The following is a 27287-nucleotide window of genomic DNA, read 5'->3' on the forward strand; positions in this document are numbered from 1 at the left end:
TCAGTTGTCTTCGTTATGATCATCTTCATCCTCATTATCATTATCATTATCGTTGCTTTGGTCTTCTCATCACATGGTTCTTTTTCAAGTTTTATTCTCGATGTTACATTTATATGATTGCCCCCCATGAGGAAGAATCTATTATTTACCTTCAGCTTCCGCCTCCGCATTATATTCATAAAGCTATAGGCCTATCTATAACTAAAATACATTTTTTTTTTATCGGTTAAAACCGATGCTATTGATGTTTTACTTTCGAATTACAATCACTTTAAAATTTATCATAGTTTGGTCGCGCAAGAGAGATTTGCTCTTTTGTACTTTTATTTGTTCACAATCTTTTATTCAAAATGGATAAACAAGTGTTCCTTTACTACATGTATTTAAAGGGGAACTACTGAGATTTAATTTTGTTTGAAATAATCCTATAAACTTGATGAATAGCTAATAATCACTGGTGACGTAAACAACTGTAAAATAAATATTTGGCGACATTGAATTAATACCATATTCACAATACCATTGTTGAACTATTTATGTCGAGAACAAATAACATCGACTTATGTAAATTTAAATCCGCGTGCATATTTCAAAGTCTCTATCTACGATTGAAAAGCTGTAGTGGCGACATGCAAATCAGAGAAAATATACAATGGAAGGATTCCATTGTCAAATTATTTATGGAGAAATGAAGCAAAACACATGTGCAACTGACTGTAGAATAAAGTATTATCATATTACTCAATTTGTATCACAGTAACTAACAATAAATAGGCCTACCTGAATCTCTATGTTTTTCATGAATTTCATTTTTGAAATTATATCAGTTGTGTTTCTTTTTGTATAGTTTTTAATCATAATGTACTGTAAATGATAACTTTTGTAAATAGTTTTATAGTGAGTAACAACCTTGTGATTCAAGTGTTGTATCCGTTTTTAGTCAGCTCACTATGTCGGTCGGTCAGTTGGTCGGTCGGTCGGTTGGTCAGTAAACACTAACTTGAGCACGCGACTGCAGCCATGTATATTATTATAGGTTTAAATGCAGTTATCGGTTTAAATGCAGTTATCGGTCAAAACATAATTTAAAAAACAATATTAATAAGATTGAAATTAACTATAGGACCCTTTCAGGCATAGTTATTTATTCAGGGCGGGAATGGTAAGCTAACATTAGAAAATAAACAATCTTAATTATTATTAATTGCAGTGAAAAAAAGAAGATTATTATATTAAAAGTTTGATCATCGGAGATTCCAGGTTGTTAAAATACTTTTCGTAGGTAAGCGATGAAGAACCTTATTGAATATTCATTACCCTATGTTCTAACCTCATTTACAACGGGGTTGAGATTGTTCCTCAAACATCCCCTTACCCCCCAAACTTTCTTTCCCACAATTGATATGTGCAGCAGCTGTCATGGGCACAATAACAGTTACTCGGCCTGCGAGAAAGTTCGTGTCCAAATATCAATAAGCTAATACATACACTACTTGGGCAGATAATCAAGGAATTTCAGCCCATATAATAATAATAATACTTGAAAATATAAACTTATTTTTTAATGTTTTTTTTATATTATCATAAACTCAATTTAATTTCTTAATTTTGGGACATTTTATTTTTTATTATAAGATTTAACATGTACTAAAATAAATGTAGGCTACTACTACTAGCTTAAATTTAGATTATCATTATTATATGTTCTTTATTTGTCGAGATTTGAGGAAAGAATAGCCGTTTCACTAGTATAAAAGATGTATACATTTAGGCCTACAAGCATTTAGTATGTAAAAATAAAGTTAATATATATATAGTTTATCTAAAATGTTATGTACACTTAATATATCTGTTGAATAGGTCTATTTGTTCCATTTTATATTTGGAAATAGAGGGTTTATTCCGATTCTTCGTATTCGTTGTATTTATAACCTGGCGGAAGTGTTCGGACGCGATGGATTGGTTCTTGCACTTTGGCGCTCAACGTGTTGTTAGGAATCCCTTCCATTTCTTTCCTAAAAAATTCCTGTCAACATAATTAAAATATATTTTTAAAACACATAAAATGAAATAAGTAACATACATTCATGGTACTGTATCTACAATTTGCCCCGTATCATAAGCAGATTCTGTGATACATTGTCACATAATGTCACATATGTATCGTAGGCAATACACCTAACCTTAACATATACAGTGATACTGTATTACAGACTTTGATATTGGGCAATTTGTAATGTGGAGAGAAAGTGTGGAGAAGAATAAGAAACCTGACAAAAAAGGATGAATTTTAATACAATACTAAATTTAAAATAAGTGTTGCAATTTTATACCGAATATTTTACAATTACAATTTATTTGACTTACCAAATTATCTGGTACCTTTTTTCTTTTGTAAAAAAAAGTCTATAATAAAATAAAAACAATAAAAGCAACATACTTAATATATTATTATTATTTTTCTTGTTATGATTAATCAATTTATGTTTAAATTATCTTAAACTGTTGATGAATAAATGTATATATGAGAATGAATCGATTATATTACCCTCTTCCCTGTCATCTCCCGAAAATTGATCACCATTTGAGGGTTTAGGTATATAGGAAAAATTCCAGTTCCGGTTAAATTAACGTCAAAGTGTTCAAAGAGCAACATAGTTGTATATTCAACAATTTTTTATTAATTTAATTATTTGCTTCAAAAGACATAAAATAATAAATTCATCATATTGTAGCCTACTTACAACAACTATTGCTATGAAGGCGAAAACGAGTAGACAACCGCCAGCAGCAATGGCAATTATAAGCATATCAATCTCTTCTTCATCGTCTTCTTCTGTTTGTTTATCATCAACAACAACATTTGGATCTGAGCGTGTCACCGTTGTAAATGAGTTAGGATCCGGTCTATATGACACCCCTTCAAACATGAAGTCATATGAATTTGATGTTATCTGAAAAAAAAAAACTAATATTGCAAAATATTGTAATTTTTAAGGAACGGTAATAAAAAAAACTTCAGACGAATAAGAACGTTTTAAAAATAATCTCCACTTATACCACTGAAGCTCTGTCTACAGACTAGTTTGACAAATGAAGTTTGATGTGCCCAAATATGGTAGTGATGTGCCCATATATGGACATGGTGATGTAATATCACTACCATATTTAAGCATATCATTTTTAGTACATAAAGTTGATAGTGTGGAAAGAGCTTTAGGCCTACACATCGTGTAGGAAAACTCCGAAGTTGACATCATCAAGGCGTACAAATTACAAAACACATGTATTGATGCCACGGTGTCTTTTGGTAGGCGACTTGATAGTGGTATTTAGTTTCTCAAAATATGGACATGCCCGGTGGTATCTGTCAAAGCCAGGGTGTATATTATGTAGCATCTTCCTCTCCACTGAATCAACTGCAACTTGGGATAATTCAAGTGTTAACTATTTCCCGAGGAAACCCAGAGTTCAGCGCACACCACCCAAGTGGTATTTTAAGCAAATGCAATTAAAATGATCTTACAGCTTCTTCAACTTCTAATAGGAGATTCAGGTCTAAGTCAAAGTCAGCGTCTTGAGCAATGTCAAAGTTAACTACGATGCTACCAGGAGAAACCTGAAAGAAATAGGCGTTAATTTGATAATAATTGTTCAAAACCTTTATCATAATACTGTAGGCAGAGTTCTTAAAACGGTTGTTTACCAAAAGGGTTGACACAGCACGAATAGATTGAAATAAAATAATAATTTCAATAAATCAAAATAAACAAACATGATTAACGGTAAAAGTGAGAAATACAGAATAAAAACAAATAGAAATACCTGCATATTTTGTATTAGATGGATGGGTAAATCAAACTCAGATGCCAGATCCTTTTGAAGATCTCTGTGATTAAAAGAGAAAGAAATATTAAGCTCTGTCTACTTGTGATGTTACCAAATATGGTAGTGATATGACGTCATCGTGTCCATATATGGGCACTTCACATTTGTCACATAAAGTTTGATAGTGTAGACACAGCGCTTTAGAAGAAAAATCAAACACTTTGAGCTATCTAAGGTTTCTGGTTTTGTCAGAGTAAAGTTTGATAATGTAGACAGCGCTTTAGAAGAAAAATCAAACACTTTGAGCTATCTAAGTTTTCTGGTTTTGTCAGAGTAAAGTTTGATAATGTAGAGAGCGCTTTGGAAGAAAAATCAAACACTTTGAGCTATCTAAGGTTTCTGGTTTTTGTCGGAGTAAAGTTTGATAGTGTAGACAGCGCTTTAGAAGAAAAATCAAACACTTTGAGCTGTCTAAGGTGTCCGGTTTTGTTCAGTACTATTTTTGACAATACAGGAATACATACCTCATAAAAGTTTCTTCTTTTCCATAAATATAACTAAACTCACGAGTAAACGAAAACTGAACATTTGTAATGTCATTTCTGAGGAAGAAAATATACCATATAAAATAAAGGATAGAAAATTGGTTATTTCTTTCTATACAAATACTATTATCCAACTCCTCCAAATGGTTTGATATTAAACATTTTGTTTCTGTCACTACCCAAAAAATTGTTAAAAATTTAAATTAAAAAAAATACTTACTTAGCTACGAAGTTCCAGGTAAATGTGGAGAAAAAATGTTAAAAGATTATTTATTATTAACAAATTAGACTGTAATTTATGAAGTTTGAAATTGATGCATTAACAACATAAGCATGATAATATATAGGCCTATATCAATAAACACCGTACTGTGTTTATATAATAGCATAACAACATATGAAACAGATGAAGTTACAAAATAATAATATAACTTACAACATGTCTTAGTAGTACACACCCATTTGCCGTTTTTACAAAAACTGGAAAAAAAAAGAAAGTAAATTAAATTCTAAAACATTATTACCTTTAGCATAACACAAGACAGAATTTCCAGAGAAAAACAAATCTTTTACTTAAAACATTTTAATATATATTGTTACATACCATTCATTGCAATCTTCAAATTTGTTGTCATCTTCTTTACACTCATCTACAAAAAAAAATAATTATGGTGATGAATATAATAAATGATTCAATTGCCATAGATATATTATCAAACTACTAGAGATTCAAATCCGACATAATCATATCTAAAAAAAACCCGCTATAATCATGGAATATTTTTATATATAAATAATATTTTAGAACAAATACATCGGCCATTTTGAGGAGTTTCTGTTCTGTTTGCATCGCGTCACTGTTGAGTCATATTGTTCTATTTTAAGTGAACTAAAAATAAAGTTCAGGGTGAAGTGAAAGTTTGGAGTGGTATGAAAATACACCTGAACATTAAAAAAAACAAACTTACCTTCGCATTTGAGTTCTGTACAAATCCAATCAGAATTAAGACATGTGCTATAATAAGAAAAGCATATCATTTACAAAATTATAATTTCTATTTTTAGAACGGGTCAATATAAATAGTAAAAAGGTTTCAAGAATTATTTCTTCAAGCGATAGAAACTAAAATGGTTGATTTTTAAAACTAAAAGACTAAAAGACGATAAAAATTGATTTAACATTTTTTTTTTAAATTTGAGTCATTACCAAGTATTGCAGTCTTCTGTTCTCATGTCTCCCTGTGTGTACAGTTCATCCATAAAATAACATTGATTACCTAAAAATAAAACAACAATTTTTATCTGTAATTTACTATTACAAGTAACTTGGAGATTAACAGCAGCAATGTATCATGAGGAGTACTACTACTACTCTAATAGTGCTCTGATAAATGACCATTAATAACCATCAGTATAAGCTCATCGATGACCATATAAGGACATTAGTAACTTACCACAAAACATTTCTGTACAGAACCAGTCGCCATTGTTACAAATACTGTAAGTAAACAAATACGAACATTTTACAAATTTAACATTAAAAAAAATTGTTCTTGCTGTAATTTTAATTTTCTATCTATACTATAGAGTTAACTCTATCTACTTTATCAAAATTTATGTGACAAAAAAAGTGATGTGCTCATAAATGGACACGATGTCATATCACTACAATATTTTGGCATATCACACTTTTTTTATCAAGCTAGTTTGATAATGTAGACAGAGCTTATCTAGATAGAAAAGAGTTTGTTTTCCGTTTGAAAAAATCGCATTTGGTCGGATATTAAAATTACCATGTATTGCAAGATTCCTGTCGATGTTCGCCATTAGAATAAACCTCCGATCCATAAGTACATTCTGTAAAATACATTAAAAGACATTGTAATGTTGTAGCAATGATGTACTTGTTATTTTACTAAAACACAAACTATCATAAATTTTATAAAATATAAATAAATCTTTACCACAAATATATTCAGAACATGTCCAGTCACCATTATCACAAATGCTGAAAAAAAATATAATTCAATATTAAATAAAAACTATTATTATTAAATCAAAATATATATATATATATTATCACAACGAAGTGGAAGAATACGTACCAAGTATTACAATGTTCTGTTCTTCTATCTCCATTTACATATTGACTTCCATCGTGAAAACATTCTACAAAAATAGTAAAATTCAATAAAAATGATTTCTAAAATGTAAAATCATTAACAAAATAACATTCGCCAATTTCACTTTCTATTTATTTTTAAATACATATTTATTAAATACGTATTTTTGTTTAATGGATAATTTTAGAAAAAAAATATTTTACCGTTTATGACTTCTATTTCACAATCTGTTCCTCTGTAGTTTACTGGACACTCACACACGTGACCACTACCCTGCTGGGTGCAGGAACCACCATTTAAGCAAGGCATTTCATTACACGGATTGGGCGGTACATCTACAAAATATGAAATAAATATTTGAGTTACATATTCCAAATACAATTAATAGTTTGATGAAATATACAACTTTAATATATGATTTCTTACATTAAATCTACCTATTAAGGGTAAGTTTATGTGTCCTCTAAATAAGAGAAATAAGAGGGTCTTCTGTATATGCAAATTATTTATGAAAGACTACTTCATTTCAAATATGATTGATAATTTGCAAATTGAGTTCACCTACATTCAAATTCACATCGATCTCCATAGTAACGGTCATCACAAATGCAGAATCTTGATATTTCGTCCATCATACATGTACCATCATTTAGGCAAGGTTGTTCCTGACAATTGGGGACTGAAAAACGAAAACAATTACAGTATTTATACCATGTATACACGTGTTTAAATAATTCATGTGCTCAGTTTATGACGCAAGGGTAAATCTGATAAAGATTCAAGAAAAACCTATACCACAAGCTGTGAGGATCTTGTTTATGCGATAGAGCAAGCCAGAGGAATCAGCAGTGGAAAGGCGAGTAAATAGACCTAAACAAGCCAAGTTAATTACGGCGTTTGCTCTTTTTTTGTGGAAGGGGTGGGGGGAATAAACCCTTATAAAATCGTGATGATGCTTGCCAAATAATTCTAGGTTATATAGGATAACGACATTGGTAACTTACCACAAGCAATTTCTGTACAAGCCCAGTTTCCATTGTTACAAAAACTATAAGTGTAAATAAAGAAAATACACAAATTACAGTTTATATTCTTTTACGACTGAAGAGTGTTTGTCAACCACTTTTTAATTGATAAATAAATAACAATTAATATCAAGATTACCATGTATTGCAAGATTCTTGACGTTGGTCCCCTTCAGAATAAACTTCCAGTCCATGTAAACATTCTGTAAAATGTATTTTCATGTTGTAACAAAACAAACATCAAATTTTTTGTCACATAAAGTTTGATAGTGTAGACAGAGCTTAACGATTATATTGTTATATAGTTAAAGATGTATTGTCCCCAAAAATCATGAAAAATAAAGATTTTTAAAATCGGACTTTGAATAGGCCATTTTGCAGTTTTAATGAAGTTGTTCACTTCCATAAGAAAAAAAAAACGGGGGAAAACATTATTTCACCTATAAAAAGACAAAATAAACAGTAAATTACCCAAAAACTCATTGTCTTCCAGACAATTTGACCATTTTTTGCTTTAAATTACATTTTTCTCAGGTAAATAAATTTTTTTCAGACCCAATTTTTTGTGAGAGTGAATAACTATTATGTGACATTAAAATAACATATTCAACAAAAAAATTGTAAACAATATTTTTTTAGGGGGACAATATATCTTTAATGTATAAATAGGCTGTGAACTATCATGAATATAATATTATATATTCCTGGCATGAGACCCAATTAAAATCTTCTTATTTGGAAAATAAAAAAGACTAACGGATGATTTGACAGTGATCTCCTGTAAACCCATGCGGACATTGACAAGCATAAAACGCTGGTCCGTCATCTCGGATTTCCCGAAGACATGTTCCGTCGTTCAAACAAGGGTTGGAATCACAAGGATCTATTCAGAAAAAGGAAAGAATCAAGTTGCATTACCCAGATAATCTCAAATAATCTTTACAATTTACATCAATGGTCCAAGTGTAAGTGTACTAAAACTATGTATCAATCACTTTACAAACCATCAAGCTAAATGACGTAATAAAAAAAGATATTTTTGTTTTCTGCGAATGTTGAAATTATTTGTCAATTGTTAATTTCCTCACTTTCATCAAACATAATAATAAGCTAAAAGTTAAAGCATCCATCTAAATTAATTTGAAGAAAAATCAGAAGTAATTCTTGTATCACATGTAATCATAATGGAACATCAGTTACTTACTTGCAATGGTAGTTTCACATCGATGTCCAGTAAATTCTGGTGGACATGAACAACTAAACGTGGAATCAGATGGAAGCATTATGACAGAACAGCTGCCAGAATTCTCACAAGGATCAGAGGTACATGGGTCTAGAAAACCAAACAAAAATCAGTAACAACAAAACAATTCCAAATTCTTTCCTGTGCTATCAAATCACCTAACCAGTTAATATTCATTTTACATGTACTTACTGCAGTAACTGCAGTATTTGACACGATCTCTAACTCACCTGATACTGGAGTAGTACACAGGTTGCCTGCAAAACCATGTGGACAGATGCAATAAAATAGTGAATAGGTCGGGCTGACGATTGTCGGTAAACAGGTAGCACCATTAGAACAGGGGCTAGACTCACATGGTCCTAATACAAATATACAGAAATTATAACATTATCAGATGGGTTATTTAAATGTAAAGACAATTTAGAATACGTGAAACAGAAAAATACATTTAGTTCTTAAACAAAATACTCACCCATTCCTTCACAAAGATATCCAACAAATTGAATCGGGCACTGACAATAGAAAGATGATGAAGTCACACCAACGTTTGCGAAACAGATTCCACCATTCTGACAAGGTGACGAAGAACATGGATTGTCTGCAAAGGTCAAATAATTAGTAAAATGAAACATTAGACAATGCAAAATGTAATAATATTAGGATGAGGTAAATATGAACCAATCAAGCTATTTGTACCTGGTGGCAGGTCGACAGTCTCACATGTGTCTCCGGTGAAGCCTGTTGGACATTGACAGAAGAACGAGTACAGACTAGAATCAAAGTCTCCACCATATAAAGGATCATACGCTGTCATAGCATGGATAATACACGAACCACCATTCAAGCACGGATCCGATTCACATGGACCTACAACAAAAGAAAATATTGTCTATAAACATGAGGTAAATTAAATTACTTTTTTAAATGTAGTCTTATTATGAGAACAGATAAAGTTTCCATATCATCAGCAACTGTACGAATTACCTCTTTCAGAACAAGTTTCTCCAATAAAGTCTACGGTACATTGACACCAAAAACCAGTAGGTTCCATCGGAGCTCCTACAGAGCTAAGTAAATGCCCACATGATCCTCCATTCAAACATGGCGAAGAGGCACATGGATCTAAAAGACAAATTTAGTATAGTAGATTTTTTCAATGACTTCCAATTTCCATGACTTTTGAACAAAGTCAATTAAAAGAAAAAAAATGTATTTAAAAAAAAATTATTTCCATGACTTTTCAAGTTTTCAATGACAAATGTGAATTATGTTATAAATGATCTTACCTGTTGATTGACAGTAAGTACCAGTGAATCCATCAGGGCATTGGCACCAGAACTCGGCAGTTGGGCTTATGAATGGAGAAGATGGTGGTGCGTTGTCAGATGTTAACATACACTCACCATAGTTCATGCAAGGATTAGGAGAACACAAGTCTGTAAACAAAAATAAATTGCAAGCTTTTTAGAGATTAAATACATATATTATCGTCAATGTCAGTTTTATTCCTTGATAGAAGAACGTCGGTGGCGCAATAGGCACTTCTTTAGAAGGAAAGCATACTGTAGGGTTTTGTAATAGATTAATTGAAAATAGATTGGATTGCATTGTTTAGGAATGGCACTTTATAACTTAGGGTGGAGTAAGCTATTAAAACATTGATCAGCCAGGCAACTTCTTTAACTCTTGCCGGCTGCAGGTTTTACTCATTCTTTTTTGAAAGGCAATAGTCTCACCTTCTGGGAGGCTATCGGAGCATGTCATGCCTACATAGCCATGACTACAATGACACATGTAGTTGTTGTTATTGTGAGGATCTTCGAGGCATGTTCCACCATTTTGACATGGCTGCGAAACACAAGGTCCTGAGAAAATAAAAAAACAATTGAAATTTCAAAATTACATTATGTGGTTATACAACAGTAACTGATGGTGCATATTTCTGAGAACTACATTTGTACGCTTTATATTAGGGCCTACAGGTTTAAGAAGTGTACACTAATTCACTGACCCAGAATTTCACAGTGTCGACCACTGTATCCAATTCGGCAGAGACAGAAATAATCTGCATTTTCCGCTTCAGTGAAACAAGTTCCGTTATGTGTACATGGTGAGCTTTCACATGGACTGGCTGGAAAAACAATAGTACAAAAGAAAATGTGAGAAACAAGCACGATACATTCAGGCCAAAATATACTAGACACTTTAATTTCTTTTTAAGTAACTTACGTGATGGCCTTCATACAAATAACTAGACATTTTATTTTCGATTTAAGTAACTTACGTGGTGGTCTTTCGTCTACTTCACATAAGCTACCTGTAAAATCTGTCAGACACGTACAGAAGTAACCACCCGGAGAAAAGGGCTGGGGATTACATGTACCCCCATTATGGCAAGGATTATTGACACACACACCTACAAAATAAAAATCATAGGATAGATATAATCAGAGTTGTATTAGAGTCTATAATGAGAATGATTGAAGCTAATGAAGGCACTGAGTGTTATATATTCTTATATAAAAAGTTGGAAAACCAATTTTTTAGTTAAATTATATGAGAAATAAATACATCTTAATTGAAGCTTATTTAGAACATAGAAAAAGAAAGGACCTACCACCATCATCAATTTCACAAAACTGCCCTACAAATCCCTGTGCACATATACAGTATATATATGAAATTCCTGGAAGTGAAGAACTTATACAAGAGCCCCCGTTCAGACATGTATCAATACTGCACAGATCTGGACTACTGGTAACTGATAGGAAAACAAGAACCAAGACGGAATTACAACATGCAATAAATGGATTTTAATTGACAGAAGAAAAGTGGAAGGAGAAAGAATATAACACTGTTTTTTAGAGGCATAAATACTATCAACAACGAAGTCAACTTTAGAGATAAAGGCCTAGACTACTAACGCGAAAGAGTATAACTTCAGAACCATACCTTGAGTGGAATCGGTCTGACACCGATCTCCAGTGAACTCAGGAGTACATATACACAAGAAGGTTGCAAGGTCTGATGAGGCCAGACAACTGCCACCGTTTCCACACGGCGTTGAAGTACATGGATCAACCGTGGTACCTGAGAATTTATAAACATCATTAGCAGAAGTTTTATCAACAAACAGGTGAGAGGAATACATGTGTATAGGAATCAAACACATGTGCATGGCAGTGCTGTTTTGCAAGGCAAGATTATTTAAACCGTTTTGGAACGTTAGCAACTCGTGCCATTCATGAAAGATAAGAGTGGGCAGACTTTCGTTCCTTTTTTTAGTTATCATGGTAATCATTCTCTCTGATGATGTAGACAAAATATCCGAAAATTGAACTTGGTATCTTTGTAAGTATTTTTACCCGATTGAGTGTTGCATGTTCGTCCTTCCCAGCCACCTTCACATTCACAGTAGAAACCGTTGATAACATCAATGCAGGTACCATGGACACAAGGGCTTGAAGAGCACTCATCAACATCTAAAAGACATTACAATTTTAATGCCATTACCAATGCTGTCATAATTAAGACAGAACATGCTCCACCACTCAAAGGTTGCAGGCACCAATCAGGTGCTACAAGGATTCCTTATGGTAACAGCCTGGCAACATTCAGATGCAGCCGTCAGCCGGAAACAGGAACAAAAGTTTACATCGTAATCACCACTGTCATGGCCACGATGTAACCTCTGGTCTGTTTCAACAACAACAAAGTGAAACTGAACCACAGATTGTTCAGAATTTAATTGTTGTATTATTGAAATAATATTATCGTTAATAGTATTACTAATAAATTATTTTACAAGTATTCATATGTACCAGTGAATGAACAAATTTATTAGATAGTAACTTAACAATGGTGTGAAAAACCCTCCAATGTAATGTTCAAGAGGACTTAGATGTTATTTCAATCTGCGTGTATGTACACTGACAATTGGAATCATTCAAGCTTATGACTAAATATTTACCCAGTAAATATCTTTCGCATGAACTGTGAAAGAAGTCAAAATTCAGTGTGAACGTTTCATTTCAAAGTGAAACGTGATATTATATACAACAATGCGAACGTGATAGAGCAGTATATTTAAGGAGTAGACATAAGGTGAATGGAACAAGGACAAGATAAATATGATTGCAATAACAAAACAGATAGAACAAAGAAGTATAGATTAGTCCACAAGAGAGGTAGATTTGAAATTGGTCTGAAGTGAATGAATCATCAATGGCGCATTGCACTACAATAATTTATAACATCAGAGTTTGGCTAAACATCTGACCAATAACTCCCTGACATAAAGCTATATCGTATTTCAATGCAAAAGTAGGACATTAGTTATTTCTGTACTTTTTCACAGTTATTGTCCCTTTGGCCTCTCTATTTCAAAATCATACAACCACCACTAATTTTCATCAGCATCATCAACTCCGCTACTTACTAATTTCACAGTTGTTCCCTTTGAATCCAGCTAGGCAATGACATGTATAATTTTGGCCATTTTCTATGCACATTCCATTGTTAAGACAAGGTGATGGAGAACATGCAACTGTAAACAATCAAAGTAAAAATTATCTAGAGCATTTACATATGGACCATCAATAACATCATCTTAGCTTAGGCCTACTACGGTATAGCTCTGGCAGCACGGTTCTAGAGACATAATTTTTTACTTTAGTAAGGCCTAGGCGATTTGGTATAATTCATCTATTTATCCATTCAAAAAGGAACGTCTTTCTTATGGATTCTAAAGAAAAAATAGTTAAATTATTTAGCACTAGTCTAGCTACAAAAGCATTTCCTTACCTGATACTGAGGTCTCACATGTTTGTCCTGTATGCGTGTTTGGACAAACACAAAGAAAACCAGATAGAGAGTCGCTAGCAGGGTTGTAGCAGGTTCCCCCATTCCTGCATGGGTCAGATGCACAGTTAACTGTAAAACAAACACCATATTTCAAAATAAATCTCATTATATTGATTGGACAGATAACTATAGTATAGATAACTACACTTTACAATTGCATAACCTAGGTGTTGTCTCGGATGTTATACTCTGGTGGTGTAAGTTCCTAAAGTTCCCACTACACAAGTAGAGGACAAACATTGAATTTGAACATCTTAATGAGAACAATACTTGATAATATATTGACTCATTAGAAATACAATGAATTACATACCTGGGCTAATTGAATTCTCACAAGTTTCGCCATAATGAGTTGCTGGACAGATACAGATGTAGCTGTTCGTACCATCACCGTGGACAAGACAAGTCCCACCATTCATACATGGGGTACTTAAACAAGGTGCTGCAACCACAAGTTAGTAAAAACATACTATATCAGTTTCATCGGATTTCAATGGAATGTATAAAAATAATTTATAAAAGATTTACCAAATTGATTCGTTTAGGCCTGCTTATACTGAATCAGGTGATGAATAATTATAAGTACTTAATTAAGCATATTTCGGTCTCTGTATTATACTAACTATTTAGAAATAGGCCTAATAAATTGAATTGAATAGAATCTTACAAATTACTGTTTCGCAGGAGGTACCACCAAATCCGTCTGGACATCTGCACAAATAACTCTCAGAATCAATAGTTACACAGCTTCCTCCATTTTGACACGTGACTGCCAAACATGGATCTTGTGCTAAATTAAATAATTAATGATTCAACATTTTAGTCTATTAGTGTTGCAACAGTTATACATGTTTCATAATTAGGACCAGGATTGACTTCTACTGCGTTAGTTTCCAAATCTTTAGATTATTATTATGTACTGATTATATAGGTCTAGTCTACTGTATTTTGTATTTGTAGGGATTCGATTAATAAACAAAATAGGCAAACAAACAATGTTTAAAAAGAACACATCTCGACAACGCTGGCTGTAATAGGGCACTGTTGTTTTCTTCTTTGGCCTAACCTGGCGTCAGAGACAACTTTCGACCAATCCGTATAACGTATTACACATTATCATTATTTTAAAACACAATGAGTGTATAAATAACAATATAATACCACCGCTGTTATTTGGTAATTTGAGTTTTAAAAGGGTAACACAATGTGCCATCGTGTACCTTCCACGATCAGACAACACCGACATACTACAGTACTTTCTTTTTCAAAACAAAATAAAAAACAAACAAACCACGTGTTTGTTCGCTGATCATTAATGCGTGACCTGTATACGTTTTTCTTAAAATAATTATTTATAAAATATAATGCTCATTCGCTTTTATTGAATGTGGAACATTATTTTTTAATGCGGAATTTAGATACTACTTCAAAAAGAATAATCACCGTTTGATACGTTCTGACACCGATCACCTGTAAAACCAAATGAGCAGAGACAGATTGGGAGACCACCTGGTGTTAGGTTGCATACTCCTGAATTCTGACAAATAAAGCCACCTGGACAAATACCTGTAACAAAAAAAACGAAAACCATCGTGTGGACACATATTCCAATATTCCTTTTCAGTATATCAGTAACTATTATTTAATCATCACAATCATGCATTATAACATACAAAAGTACAGATATTTGACTTGAAATAGACATGAATGTAGTACACTCCTGTAAGCGACGCCTATAGCGAGTATTCCCCTTCTTTTTCCCTCCTCTCCACACAACCCCCTTATTTCCCAAACCCAAAATACTGTACCGTACCTGGTAAGGTTATTTCGCAGTTGGAACCTTCATATCCATGTAAACAATCACAAAAATAAGACCAGGTATCGGCTGAATCAAAACAGGTACCACTATTTAGACACGGGTTGCTGGTACAAGGTAGCTCTGAAAAAAAAAAACCATCGGAATTATAACACATCATACTATAATGCGCTGTACGTTGTTCCCTAATGATAAATACAACATAATTCCGTATACAGCCGTATGCGTATCCAGATATGTGAGAAAATACAAACTATTTATTACCTGAATATTGTGCACATACACACGTCAATAGAACAGAAAGAAAGACTAGGCCTAAACGCTCCATGTTGGAAAAAACACCTGAAAGTTAAAATACAGGAAGTAAATTATATGGAAACCATAGTGTCTAGAGTGAAGGAAGGGAATTTAGGTACGGGTTCCTTGGTTGTCGTTCGGATAGTTTGTCAGTGACGCCACGAAAAGGGAAAATAAAAACGTGCGCGTTCAAAAGCTGATGTAGTACGACCGTGACGATTTTCCCCCAATTATTTGACGTAACCCATTTCCTTTCAAACATTACCATACAGGGGTATTACAGACATTAATATATTCTAGGTCGAACTAAGCCTTTTCCCAAAATATATTGTCCTATCAAATTCACAAAGGATTTTACTACAAAAGCACACAGGATATCTTTATTGTTCGACACTCCTTCACATATTTTGTGGTTGTTGTCATCAAAATACAATTATTACACAACCAATGGATAAAACTCGCGCTACCATATTGAAATTAATTATTTGTAACAAAAATGATTAGGCCTAATACATAATATAATCCCACGTCGTCTAGACATTGCGTTCAAATTAAAAACAAAATGAGATTTGTATTCGTAGGCCTACAATCATCAAGGTCTTCATCATCAAATCGATATGTTGAAATGATCTCGCCTTGTAATATTTATCGTCAGTGACACCAATTAAATGTGACACGCGCGTTCAAACTCTGATGGAAATAGCACGGCTTTTTACGCGCGGGTAAAAATGTTGTCTGGGTTCTAGCGACCTAAACAATACAATAATCGATAAATAATACAGTAATCGATCGAAGATACAAACTGTATGCTTATTTTTTTTTTCAACTTCAATCGCTTGTAATAATCGATTAGGTAGTATTGATGTCCAAGGCCGTTTTTAAATTATACTCGTGAATTAAAAACACTTATATATCCTCTTCTATATAATATAGTTAACACTATTATCTTCTTCTTCTATATTATAATATAGTTAACCAAATAATGCAATAAGGTATACGGTACCGCACACAAAGCATTATTTTGACAAATAAATGAGGATATAAAACGATTTCATCAAAATAAGAAATGTACAACTAACAATACTGTAGAGAGGTTAGAGTACATAAATAACACACAATTTGCAATGATATTATGAAAATAATAGCTACCTGTTGAAATAGCTGATCAGTGAAAATTCTGAAAATAAACAAAGTAAAACAATATGAGAAAACCGGCAAACGGAAATAAATATATAAAATATAAACAGAATCGTTTCTTAGAATATATGAAGAAAGTACATCTTTATAATTATTTTGCATTATTTTGAGCAGAAATAAAGTGTATGGCACTATATGTTAATATATGCTATTAATCGGATAATCGTTTGGTTCTTTTATCCTTACAAATATAAAATAAAACGTAAGCCTAAACAACAAAACTAAACAAACCTTTTAGAAATGATGGTATATCCGACTGGTATTGTATTTACAGAGTTAAAATAATCCTAAGATACATAACATCAAATTAGTGTATTATAATATTAGTACGTAATTAGTGTATCCACCGTCTGTGTAGTAGCGTAATTAGTAAATGAACAACTGTATTATATTATTTTCAGCAACGAAGCTTTATTAAATATATCAATCCACTCCACTGCGTTCCGTGGGTGAGCACATCTAACTCACAAACGCTTGAAAAGACCTCATTACAATATAAAAAGCTTTATTTGTTCTCGGTAAATAATCCTTAAACAGACTATTCAAAAGATACCCACATACGTCACTCTCTTCAAATAACTCGAGTCTTTTCAACGGGGTTCCAATGCTTGTATTCATGTGTAACGGACAAAGATAGAAAAACCTGGGTAATTCCTTTTTTGGTTAATATGCGTTATAGATTTGACATCAATGGTTGATTATTATTAATCATTAGTTTAGTCACGTTCATATTATGACATAATTAATATACATACTATTATGGCTTTGTCATGTTAATATAGTCACTAAATTATTATTTCAGTAAATAATACAATAATATATATAATGATTACCGAACAAGTACTGTAGGATGGATTACCGAACAAGTACTGTAGGATGGATTAAAAATAAAATTGCGATTATAATTATGACGACTGTAATGAAGATGAAATTGTGTTATTAGTTATGATAATAATTTGATAATGATTAGAGTGACTCAATGATTGTGATAAGATGAATTTAATCAAGGAAGAGTATTATCTCTCATTCTTCAGAAAACGTTAAAATCTACCGTATATCTAGTGGAATGTGCATAGCAGATAGAGGTCGCACGCTATTATAAATCATTGGTGAACTGAAAAACAATTTACATTAAAAAATATTATTTATGTAATAAAGCATTAATTTTACTCCAAATCATTTATTTTGAAAATTCGAAAAGCTCACACAACATGTACATATTTCGATTATTATTAAACGATATTTACCAATATCTTGTATTGTCGTTTATTCCACACTTTCTAAAACTACTTTCAACAGATTTGTATAACACACATGAATTCAGTAGTTAAATTGTAATAAAATATTAATCTGCAGATAGTGCTTTTACAAATGTTTAATACACTGGCTTTATCCAAGATCACACTATTGTATTTTACAAATAGGTCCTAACTTCTTCAAGAACACTATTTAAAAAATAGATCCCTGGTTACTTCAAGATCACTATTTTAGAAATAGTTCTCCGGTTTCTTCAAGAACACTATTTAATAAAAAAAATCCCTGGTTTCTTCAAGAACACTATTTTAAAAAAGATCCCTGGTTTAAAAAATAGATCCCTGGTTTCTTCAAGAACACTATTTTAAAAATAGATCAGGAGTTTCTTCAAGAAAACTATTTAAAAAATAGATCACGAGTTTCTTCAAGAACACTATTTTAGAAACAGTTTCCTGGTTTCTTCAAGAACACTATTTTTAAAATGGATCCCTGGTTTCTTCAAGAACACTATTTTAAAAATAGATTCCGGGTCCCTTCAAGAACACTATTATAGAAACAGTTCCCTGGTTTCTTCAAGAACACTATTTTTAAAATGGATCCCTGGTTTCTTCAAGAACACTATAAAAGATTACGAGTTTCTTCAAGAACACTATTTTAGAAATAGATCACGAGTTTCTTCAAGAACACTATTTTAGAAAGAGATCCCTGGTTTCTTAAAGAACACTATTTTAAAAATAGATCACTGGTTTCTTCAAGAACACTATTTTAAAAACAGATCCCAGGTTTCTTTAAGAACACTATTTTAAAAAAAGATCACGAGTTTCTTCAAGAACATTATTTTAAAAATAGATCCCTGGTTTCTTCAAGAACACTATTTTAAAAATAGATCCCTGGTTTCTTCAAGAACACTATTTTTAAAATGGATCCCTGGTTTCTTCAAGAACACTATAATAGATCACAAGTTTCTTCAAGAACCCTTTTTTAGAAATAGATCTCAGGTTTCTTCAAGAACACTATTTTAAAAATAGATCTTGGTTTCTTCAAGAACACTATTTTAAAAATAGATTCCAGGTTCCTTCAAGAACACTATTTTAGAAAAAGCTATCAGGTTCCTTCAAGAACACTATTTAAAAAATAGATTCCCGATTTCTTCAAGAATACTACTTTAAAAATAGATCACAAGTTTCTTCAAGAACACGATTTTTAAAATAGATTCCTGGTTTCTTCAAGAACACTATTTTAAAAATAGATCACAAGTTTCTTTAAGAAGTTTATTTTAAAAAACTCAATTTTAAAAATAATTCCCTGTTCCTCCTAAAGAATTATTTAAAAAAAGAAATAGATGATTGATTTCATGTAAGAACACTATTTTTGAAATAGTTCCCTGGCTTATTCTAAAGCAGTATTTAAAATAGTTCCCTGATAAAGCTACATCTAATTACATTAGGCCACTTCTGGGTGGTTCTCTCTATGAATATTGTCATTAATGTCATTAAAAATTAACCATATTATATATCACAATGAACTAACAAATGCTTCTTCTCATAAAAATGGTATTTAAAAGTTGCATACTGTATGAAATACAAAAACACCAAACTGTACACAATGAAAATCATGTCCTTTTTATATTAAGTAATAAAGCAGGCCTAATTTAGGTTTATGTGTACTTGCTAAATGATCTATTTGATCTAATACTGAATGTTGCTTTGATTATTGTATATGAATTATTTAACACCAAGAATAAAAGCAATATTTACACCAAAAAAAAAAGCAACACAAAAGTCACATAAATGGGTAAAATCATATTACAAATCAAGTAACTAATATCAAGAAACATTACTAGGTTCACTAACAACTAAATACAGTATTTACATTTAAAGAAATAGTAAACACACGTAATAAATACACAACTTGTACAACAATTACACACTTGCGTTAATTTGCAAGCACTGAAATTCATAAATTTTAAAATTTAATTTGGAATTAATTTGGTGTAGGGCAATAATATTCAAAATCTTATTAATAATGTTAAATTTAAAGTTATTTACACAATTTTCATAAAAACAAAAAAATATGTAGAAAATTCTGATTATTTTATTGTTTAAGGCATTTATTGTAAAGTATTCTAAATGATTAATTTTAATACTTTTGTTTGTTCCCTACGAATTTGATTTGAAAAGAATAAGAATAATAATTTAATCTACTTAATCACTTGATATATTTTCAGCAAGGAAAGAACATATTAGTGAGGCTGTATAAATGACCAAATGATATGTTAAAACTAAAAAAAAAAATTCAGAATAGTTCTAATACCATACACAGGGTGTTTTACCATTTAATGGTCTGACTACAGAAAGTAAAATAACTATTTATAGCACAGGTCATTTAGGGTATAAAGAAAGGGGAGTGCTAGATACCTGTACACAAGAAACACCTCGATTTACCAAAATTTACCTGAGAAATACCTGACCGAAAACAACCAGTCATTAAATTGTTTTATACAGAAAGATCTATGAAAGGCCACATTAGCATTTTTCTTCTGTCAAATATCCCAAGTTTAAAAACATTTATTGTGATTCTTTGGAAAATATTTTAGTACTGTTTAAAAACGGTTAAACACTCTAGTAAAGTTTTGGGAAAATCCTGTAGGGGACTAATTGTGTGTACTTGTCCCAGGCGGGGCCATACTTCTGCCGGCAGTGATAGTCATCACGTCGCTGTCGATGTACGAGTAACACGGTCAAATAAAATGGATAGAAGTAGACGAAGATACTCTTACAACCTAATAGAAAATAATGAAATATAAGGTAATGGATTAGGTTGTACAGTAAAACCCCTACGTTTACACACACAGCCTTTATATTCTATTGTTAGGCCTTAGGACATCCTTATTCGGCTTTGAGACACCCCTATTCGGCTTTGGGACACACCTATTCGGCTGTGGGGCATCCCTATTTGGCTTTGGGACACCCCTAGTCGGCTTTGGGACACACCTATTCGGCTGTGGGGCATCCCTATTTGGCTTTGGGACACCCCTAGTCGGCTTTGGGACACCCTATTCGGCCTTAGGACATCCATATTCATGGAGCCTCCTATTAAGGGGACACTTTCTCTGCAAAATGAATGCAATATGTTTTAACACAATGACCATTCCATATTCAGGGATCATCACATTGTTGGGTCCAAAGGTGTCCCCCTTGATAGAGGTTCTACTGTACTCACAAAATGTTGTTAATGACATAATAATTGTAGACATTTTTCAAATATAAGGTTTCTCTTACTAAGGTAGTCTTTTTAAAGTGATTCTAATTAATGACCTGAAGACCTAATTATGGGTCTTTAATTAGAAGCAACTCTCATTGTAGACTGAACATTCTGCAGTCATATGATTAAAATGCAACGCATCAAAAATCTTCATTTATTAAAGAAGATAATGTTAATATGTAAATTATTTTGGCGTAAACTGAATCACTGAAATATAAAATACTTACCACAGAACAGCGACCATGACAAAGCCATCATGATATCGCCAAGGTAATTTGGATGTTGTACCATACCCCACCAGCCACCTACCAGAAGCTTCTTGTTTGGTGTTTGTATCGTCGCTAAGTCTGTAGTAGAATAGTGAAAAAAAAAGTTTTTCAATTTAACAAGTTACATATTAATGTATATTATTTACTAATGTTAATTTTGTTGCAGAAAAATAATCAAAAAGTATTGCAAGCAATTAAGTTTTTATAAATCAAATGTGTACAGCATTACATATTAACGTACATATCAACAAACAAATTAAATGTTACCTTTCAATGCAGGATTGTTTGGATTTTTGCGGAACATGTTCTTTTGGCAGTTGGAAGAACGGAAGATATAGTAACCAAAAACTGCAAACAATTACAAAGTATCAGTCAATATTTAAAAAACATTTTGTCGTAACATCATGAAAGCTAAAGCTACAATCACACTTGCACCGATTCACGGCAAAGAAGACACACTGTTTTGTATAGGAACACCATATAATGTGAACAGTACCATCCTCCATTTCGTTAAAACGGAAAAAGTGTGAATGTACTTTTATTCAGGATAGATAGAAATCTGGTAAAACAGACCTATATCATTACAATTTTGCCTTTTTTGACATTCAAAGTAGAAATTACTTTTCCCATTTCAGCGTAAAAAGCATTTGTCACTTGTTCATTTATTTGTGTCCTTTAAAAATACTTACGCCCAAGACAAACGATAGCAGCCAGGTAATAGTTCCTGTATGCCATTGTAACACTGTGGTCTACAAGAAATCGGGCTTGAAGCGAATACACGAACGGTACCCAGGCTAGATCACCAAATACCAGCATAAAACCAAAACCATCGGAGGTAATGTCCATTGTTGTCAGTATGGCATCCTACAATACAAAATTTTAACAATGTACATATAAAGTATAAAAATCAACAAATTGGAATAAACGAAATGAAAATTCCAATATAATTAATCCACCAAGACACGTCAGTTTTGTGTCTAGCACTTGCTTTCGTTTAAATGCTTACCTCACACCATAGGGCATCCGCTACGTACAATGTATGGAAACAGACCAAAAGAATCATGGGAAGGTTATCCATCGGCGTTCCACTCTCAAGTGCTTTTACCAAAAAGGCCAGGTCAATCATAATCTGTAAAATATAAGTTAACCATGAATGGGTGGGATCAGACAATAGGGACTCCTCTTCCATTTAGGAGAAAATGTCATTGTTAAAGACTAATGCTCCACTGGCTATAGCTTTTGCAATGTTTATGCATATGGTGTGTGGAAGTAACTATTTATTCACTCAAGTTTTTGGGGCACATAGTAAGCTATTTGAAGCTATATTATTATAGTTATTTACTTACCCATCCAATCAAACCAGGTCGAAGTTCACAGAAAAACTTCAAATCAAAGTTGCCTATACGTGGGTTCAACTCATGACCAATATACCAATCATAAATGGTGCAATCTGCCAAAAAAAAAGTACAAATAAATAATCAATTTGGTTTCTTGTACAATAATTGATTATACTGACTACATTAAACTGTATTATAACTGTTACATCAAGGCAATCTAACAACAGGACACTGAGCTCGCCTTGCCAAGATAGGAACTCGTAACAGTCCTTTGATCTTATGTCTGGCTGCGACAAATACCAGTACTGTACTATGTACATAATGTTAAGGGGCATGAAAAAGATCTTTTCGCAGCCACAGATAAACCTTTTGATCTGCGGAACCCAGCATCCGTGGTTACATTAAGCTTTATGACTTACGAGAATTTCCTCCTGGTGCCAGCTGACTGTTGGCTACAAACTTAGCTCTGATATATAGTAGCAAAGACATCACGAACGAGAAGATGATAGACGCCGTCATCAGCGGTAGAAACTTGTCGTAAACCTTGGTCACAGGATAGCCTTTATAAACAAGTCCTGCAAATGCACAGATGCTCAAGAAAAATGCCAAGAAACCTGTCAAAAAGAAATAATATCATATAACAAATTTGTGAGTGGTTTTTATTCAAAATGATTAAAGAATTAGTATTAGTGCGAGAAGATTAAAATCTGCAAACTTCTTGCTCAGAGGACTTTAAAAAATGTGTGCACCACTCTTTTTTTTCATTCGTACTATTCTTACTATAGTCTATGTACAAAAAAATAAAGTGATTAAGACATACCATTGAGACGGTAAGACAGTCTACTTCCATTTTTCAACTGTTGTCCTAAACAAATCTACATAGAAAAAATGAATAATGTTAGTTAATATCAATTTAAGCCATTATAGAGATTATGCACTTATATGCTTACACTGAAAGGAGCAATAAATATTACAAGCAAAAAACATATTTTATTCATTATTTTCTTTATTCTCAGATAACAAAATCCATTCCATAAGATAAAAATACTTCAGCAGAAAGACCGATAAATGCCTGCCCAGACACAACACCATCAAAAAACCATTATAATTTGGGACAGTGCGTTGAACTTACAAAATGAATATCACTATAAAAGGTTAAAGTTGGAGATCAAGTTTTCGGCCGATACGAAATGAAACAAATTCAGCTTTACCTTGCCAATTGGTAGCATGTATAAGGCAGCCTGGAATACCATCCAGCCACCAAACATAAGGTAGGCTTCTGGGTCATAGTAATCTGCAAATTTTCTACTGAAACCAGGCTTTAGGGTCAGCTCACACTTGTTCTTTCCACAGGCAAAGTAAAAATAGTACATAGCCAGTGGAAGGAATATCACAGTAAATGTTGCACCTAATGCAAAAACAACAAACAAGTTAATAATGTTTATTAGTATTACACTACTTTGATTAGTAACTTTGGATTAGACAATGACCAATTAGTTTCTCATAACCATAAATAAATAAATAATATAAAACAAAATAATTGAATACTTTACCTATGGGCCCACCAAACTCGTAATGGGTAGTCTTTGCTACCTTTGTTGAGAATGATTCCAATGGTGCATCAATGGTCTGCTTCCCAGCCTTTACTGCAGAGCGTGTTCCATAGGTTCTGGTTTCTGTAGTAGCCTGTGCATGAAACAGGAAGGTTTAAAGACTTATTTTAAAACTTTATGGAAGATAAGGCAAAATAAACATGGTCTTGGATGGAGCAAAGGACTATTAAATGTGTCTGATGGTGGAATAAGTTGATACTTTTCAGTAGCCCGCAAGTCTCATAGGAACATGATTTATTAAGCTCTGTCTACACTATCAAACTTTATGTGACAAAAAAATGTGATGTGCCCATATATAGACACGATGATGTCATACCACTACCATATTTGGGCACATCGCATTTTTTGTCAAACTAGTTTGATAGTGTAGACTGATCTTTAGACATTGTCAGGCTAAACTAAATTGAGTCAGGCCTAGATAGGTAAACAAACCCACTTACAGTGCTGCTAACTACAGTTCTTCTTGAGCTGCGTCTAGGTGTCTCATCAGGGATCACAGTTGTTTGTGCTGGTGCAGGGTTATTCTCGCTCTTCTTGTCTTCTTTCTCCTTCTGTTGTCGAGCTGGGCTTTGGGAAACTTTCTTTGGCCTACCGGGAGAACCCTTCTGCTGTCTGGCGGGTGAAGTCTTCTGCTGTCTGGCAGGAGAAGGCTTCCGTCTTGCTGGCGACCTAGAACGACTCCTTCTTCCAGCACGTCTTGCTGGAGATTTGGATCGCGACCTAAAAGATCCATCTCTCTACAAAATAAATTTATGTTTAATTAATAAATTCAATTATCCTATATTTGATGTAAATTCAAAAAGAATATATGGACGTACAATCAACAAAACAACAACATTTTTAGGTTGAGTATGATTTTCTAGAGCTTACCGAAATATCTTTCTTTCTTACGACGTCTTCAGTACCATCTTCAAAGGTTACAAATACATCATCATCTTCAAAACTTTTAATGGTTGCTTTAAACCACAGAGAGCTACCTGGCCATTTCGCTCTCACCTCTTCACCCACTGAGAATTCCTTTTTACTACGTCTGCTCATGTTTTTTATAAACTAAAATAGGCCTGAAAGATACACAAAATTTATTTCATTCTTATATAATTTAATTCATTTATATAATATTTAGGCCTAGGCCTATTGCATAACACCACCCTGTCCTCTCCGCGTGTCATGACACATCATCGTCGCACTCTGAGCCAGCCGCCTCATTATACAACATGATTTGATTATGAATTATCACACGCCCACCCCCAACCAGCCTACCATTCCAGGCAGCATGCTGGCTCCCTGTAATCGTATGGTAATACAGAGCTAAGCCTAGCCTACACTGTGTTAAATTAACACCAGAGAAACCAAAAAAATTTAAATTTTCTAGGCCTAACCATCAATAAACTCACACAGCTAGGCCTATAGCTCAAGTCGTCGGTTTTCTTGCATCGGTCGTCGGCGGTAAACTAAAACGTCGTGACTGCCAGCCTAGCTCACGATCGACAGCCCAACAACTCACATTAATTATTACAAGTTTACAATGCTACTAGCCTATTTAATAAGTGAATGTTACACATAAATAGTTAACAAAATATAATTAAATTTGTTCTTACTTCAAATATCTATATTTTCCTTGTTTGTAGGTTAAATATCAATCATACTTTTTCCTATGTTTAATTTTAAACCGCGTACACAAAGATGAGTAACGGAAAACTGTTCCGTCATAGCGGGAATGAATTTGATTGGACAGTAGATATTTGCATATGAACAGCGCCATGTATGATTGGTTGATTATCATCAATCGATTATCCATCCGTTGTGTGAAGTAAAAATATGGGGACCTGAAATTTTAAAGTGTGTTACTACTGTAAAGTAATTAATTATAATAGGCTAGTAGGAACCATATATAAATAATATGAAATGGAATTTTATTAATTATTTGTTTTTAATCATAATTGATGTATTTCAATGCTGTATAAAAGATATTGCATTCCTTTAAATATTATAAATAAATATTTAGCATCAGAGAAGATTTTACTTTGTACATTACTTAAAAAGCCTAGACAATAAAAAAATATCTTGTACATTATAGTGTTTGTACTGTTAGGTCTACTGTTACTAATAACTAAAATTACATTTTATTTACTTAGTTTGTATACTTGTAACATTGTAACATAATTATTTTATTATTCATTCATTTCCTTATTTTGGATAGTATATTCATAATATACAAATCCTACAAAACAAAAATAGAAAACAAAAATACACCACTGGAAATTAATTAGCAACTTCAACACAATTACCTAATATCCTAAAATATCAATTTGCACCAATGCTGATGTAGGTTGGATTGTGGTAGTACATTAACTATAGTTTTAATTAGACTATTCCAACTGTCATGAATTTTTTTTCAGCAAAAAATTATATACAACTTTAAATCTTTTCAAAACCTATATAATTATTGTGGACTAAAACCTGACTTTAGTCGGCTACTGGATCTGTAGTCTTTCGATAATTAGGCCTACATGTATTCAAATATTAAAATCTCACAATAGTACATTACCAATAATTACAAAATTATGGATATTTTTTAATTGAATATTGAAAGTTTTGTGCTTTTTATTT

At 32.6% G+C, this 27287-nt stretch overlaps 2 protein-coding genes across 4 annotated transcripts; both read right to left on the reverse strand.

The window, feature by feature from the left end:
* Nucleotides 1-1102: 1102 nt before the first annotated feature.
* Nucleotides 1103-16911, reverse strand: LOC144852534 (uncharacterized). 2 transcript variants are annotated; one of them, XM_078710407.1, is made up of 39 exons: nucleotides 16893-16911; nucleotides 15711-15788; nucleotides 15444-15569; nucleotides 15074-15196; nucleotides 14298-14420; nucleotides 13944-14072; nucleotides 13571-13699; nucleotides 13206-13313; nucleotides 12133-12249; nucleotides 11720-11857; nucleotides 11385-11528; nucleotides 11052-11183; nucleotides 10779-10898; nucleotides 10504-10632; nucleotides 10054-10203; nucleotides 9752-9889; nucleotides 9464-9634; nucleotides 9240-9365; nucleotides 8995-9126; nucleotides 8726-8854; nucleotides 8279-8404; nucleotides 7661-7724; nucleotides 7501-7544; nucleotides 7062-7175; nucleotides 6700-6831; nucleotides 6479-6542; nucleotides 6338-6381; nucleotides 6167-6230; nucleotides 5828-5871; nucleotides 5581-5650; nucleotides 5342-5388; nucleotides 4978-5023; nucleotides 4806-4853; nucleotides 4353-4430; nucleotides 3826-3889; nucleotides 3527-3619; nucleotides 2745-2954; nucleotides 2368-2406; nucleotides 1103-2026 (listed from the first exon to the last, which is right to left on the reverse strand). In XM_078710407.1, exons 2-39 carry the CDS (start codon nucleotides 15772-15774, stop codon nucleotides 1898-1900), a joined length of 3948 nt encoding a protein of 1315 aa, XP_078566533.1. In that variant the 5' UTR covers nucleotides 15775-15788; nucleotides 16893-16911; the 3' UTR covers nucleotides 1103-1897. The 2 variants fall into 2 exon arrangements, with proteins under 2 accessions (XP_078566533.1, XP_078566532.1); XM_078710406.1 differs by lacking the exon at nucleotides 16893-16911 and having other exon boundaries at nucleotides 15711-15838.
* On the reverse strand, nucleotides 10039-26356 carry LOC144852544 (delta(14)-sterol reductase TM7SF2-like). Of its 2 annotated transcripts, XR_013614303.1 has the most exons (14): nucleotides 26276-26356; nucleotides 25548-25738; nucleotides 25118-25414; nucleotides 24618-24750; nucleotides 24276-24472; nucleotides 23885-23939; nucleotides 23484-23678; nucleotides 23074-23177; nucleotides 22734-22856; nucleotides 22417-22591; nucleotides 21995-22075; nucleotides 21686-21805; nucleotides 20543-20976; nucleotides 10039-10053 (listed from the first exon to the last, which is right to left on the reverse strand). XR_013614303.1 is itself a non-coding variant. In XM_078710427.1 (13 exons), the coding sequence occupies exons 2-13, from the start codon at nucleotides 25713-25715 to the stop codon at nucleotides 20816-20818; spliced, it is 1809 nt and encodes a 602-aa protein (XP_078566553.1). In that variant the 5' UTR covers nucleotides 25716-25738; nucleotides 26276-26356; the 3' UTR covers nucleotides 19527-20815. The 2 variants fall into 2 exon arrangements, 1 of the variants encoding a protein (XP_078566553.1); XM_078710427.1 differs by lacking the exon at nucleotides 10039-10053 and having other exon boundaries at nucleotides 19527-20976.
* Nucleotides 26357-27287: the final 931 nt, after the last annotated feature.

Source organism: Antedon bifida, chromosome 9 (assembly GCF_963402885.1).
Source record: "Antedon bifida chromosome 9, ecAntBifi1.1, whole genome shotgun sequence".
In the NCBI taxonomy this organism is placed as follows: Eukaryota; Metazoa; Echinodermata; class Crinoidea; order Comatulida; family Antedonidae; genus Antedon; species Antedon bifida.

Excerpts from the sequence above, each read along its gene's own strand:
- LOC144852534 (XM_078710407.1), bottom strand. The coding sequence starts at position 15,774 with ATGGAGCGTTTAGGCCTAGTCTTTCTTTCTGTTCTATTGACGTGTGTA. Across the intron at positions 11,529-11,719 it reads TCAGACCGATTCCACTCAAG|TTACCAGTAGTCCAGATCTG; the intron begins GTATGGTTCTGA and ends TTTTCCTATCAG. Across the intron at positions 2,027-2,367 it reads AAAAGGTACCAGATAATTTG|GAATTTTTTAGGAAAGAAAT; the intron begins GTAAGTCAAATA and ends TTATGTTGACAG.
- LOC144852544 (XM_078710427.1), bottom strand. The coding sequence starts at position 25,715 with ATGAGCAGACGTAGTAAAAAGGAATTCTCAGTGGGTGAAGAGGTGAGA. Across the intron at positions 25,415-25,547 it reads TAAGAAAGAAAGATATTTCG|AGAGATGGATCTTTTAGGTC; the intron begins GTAAGCTCTAGA and ends TTTATTTTGTAG. Across the intron at positions 24,751-25,117 it reads GAACTGTAGTTAGCAGCACT|GCTACTACAGAAACCAGAAC; the intron begins GTAAGTGGGTTT and ends TTTCATGCACAG.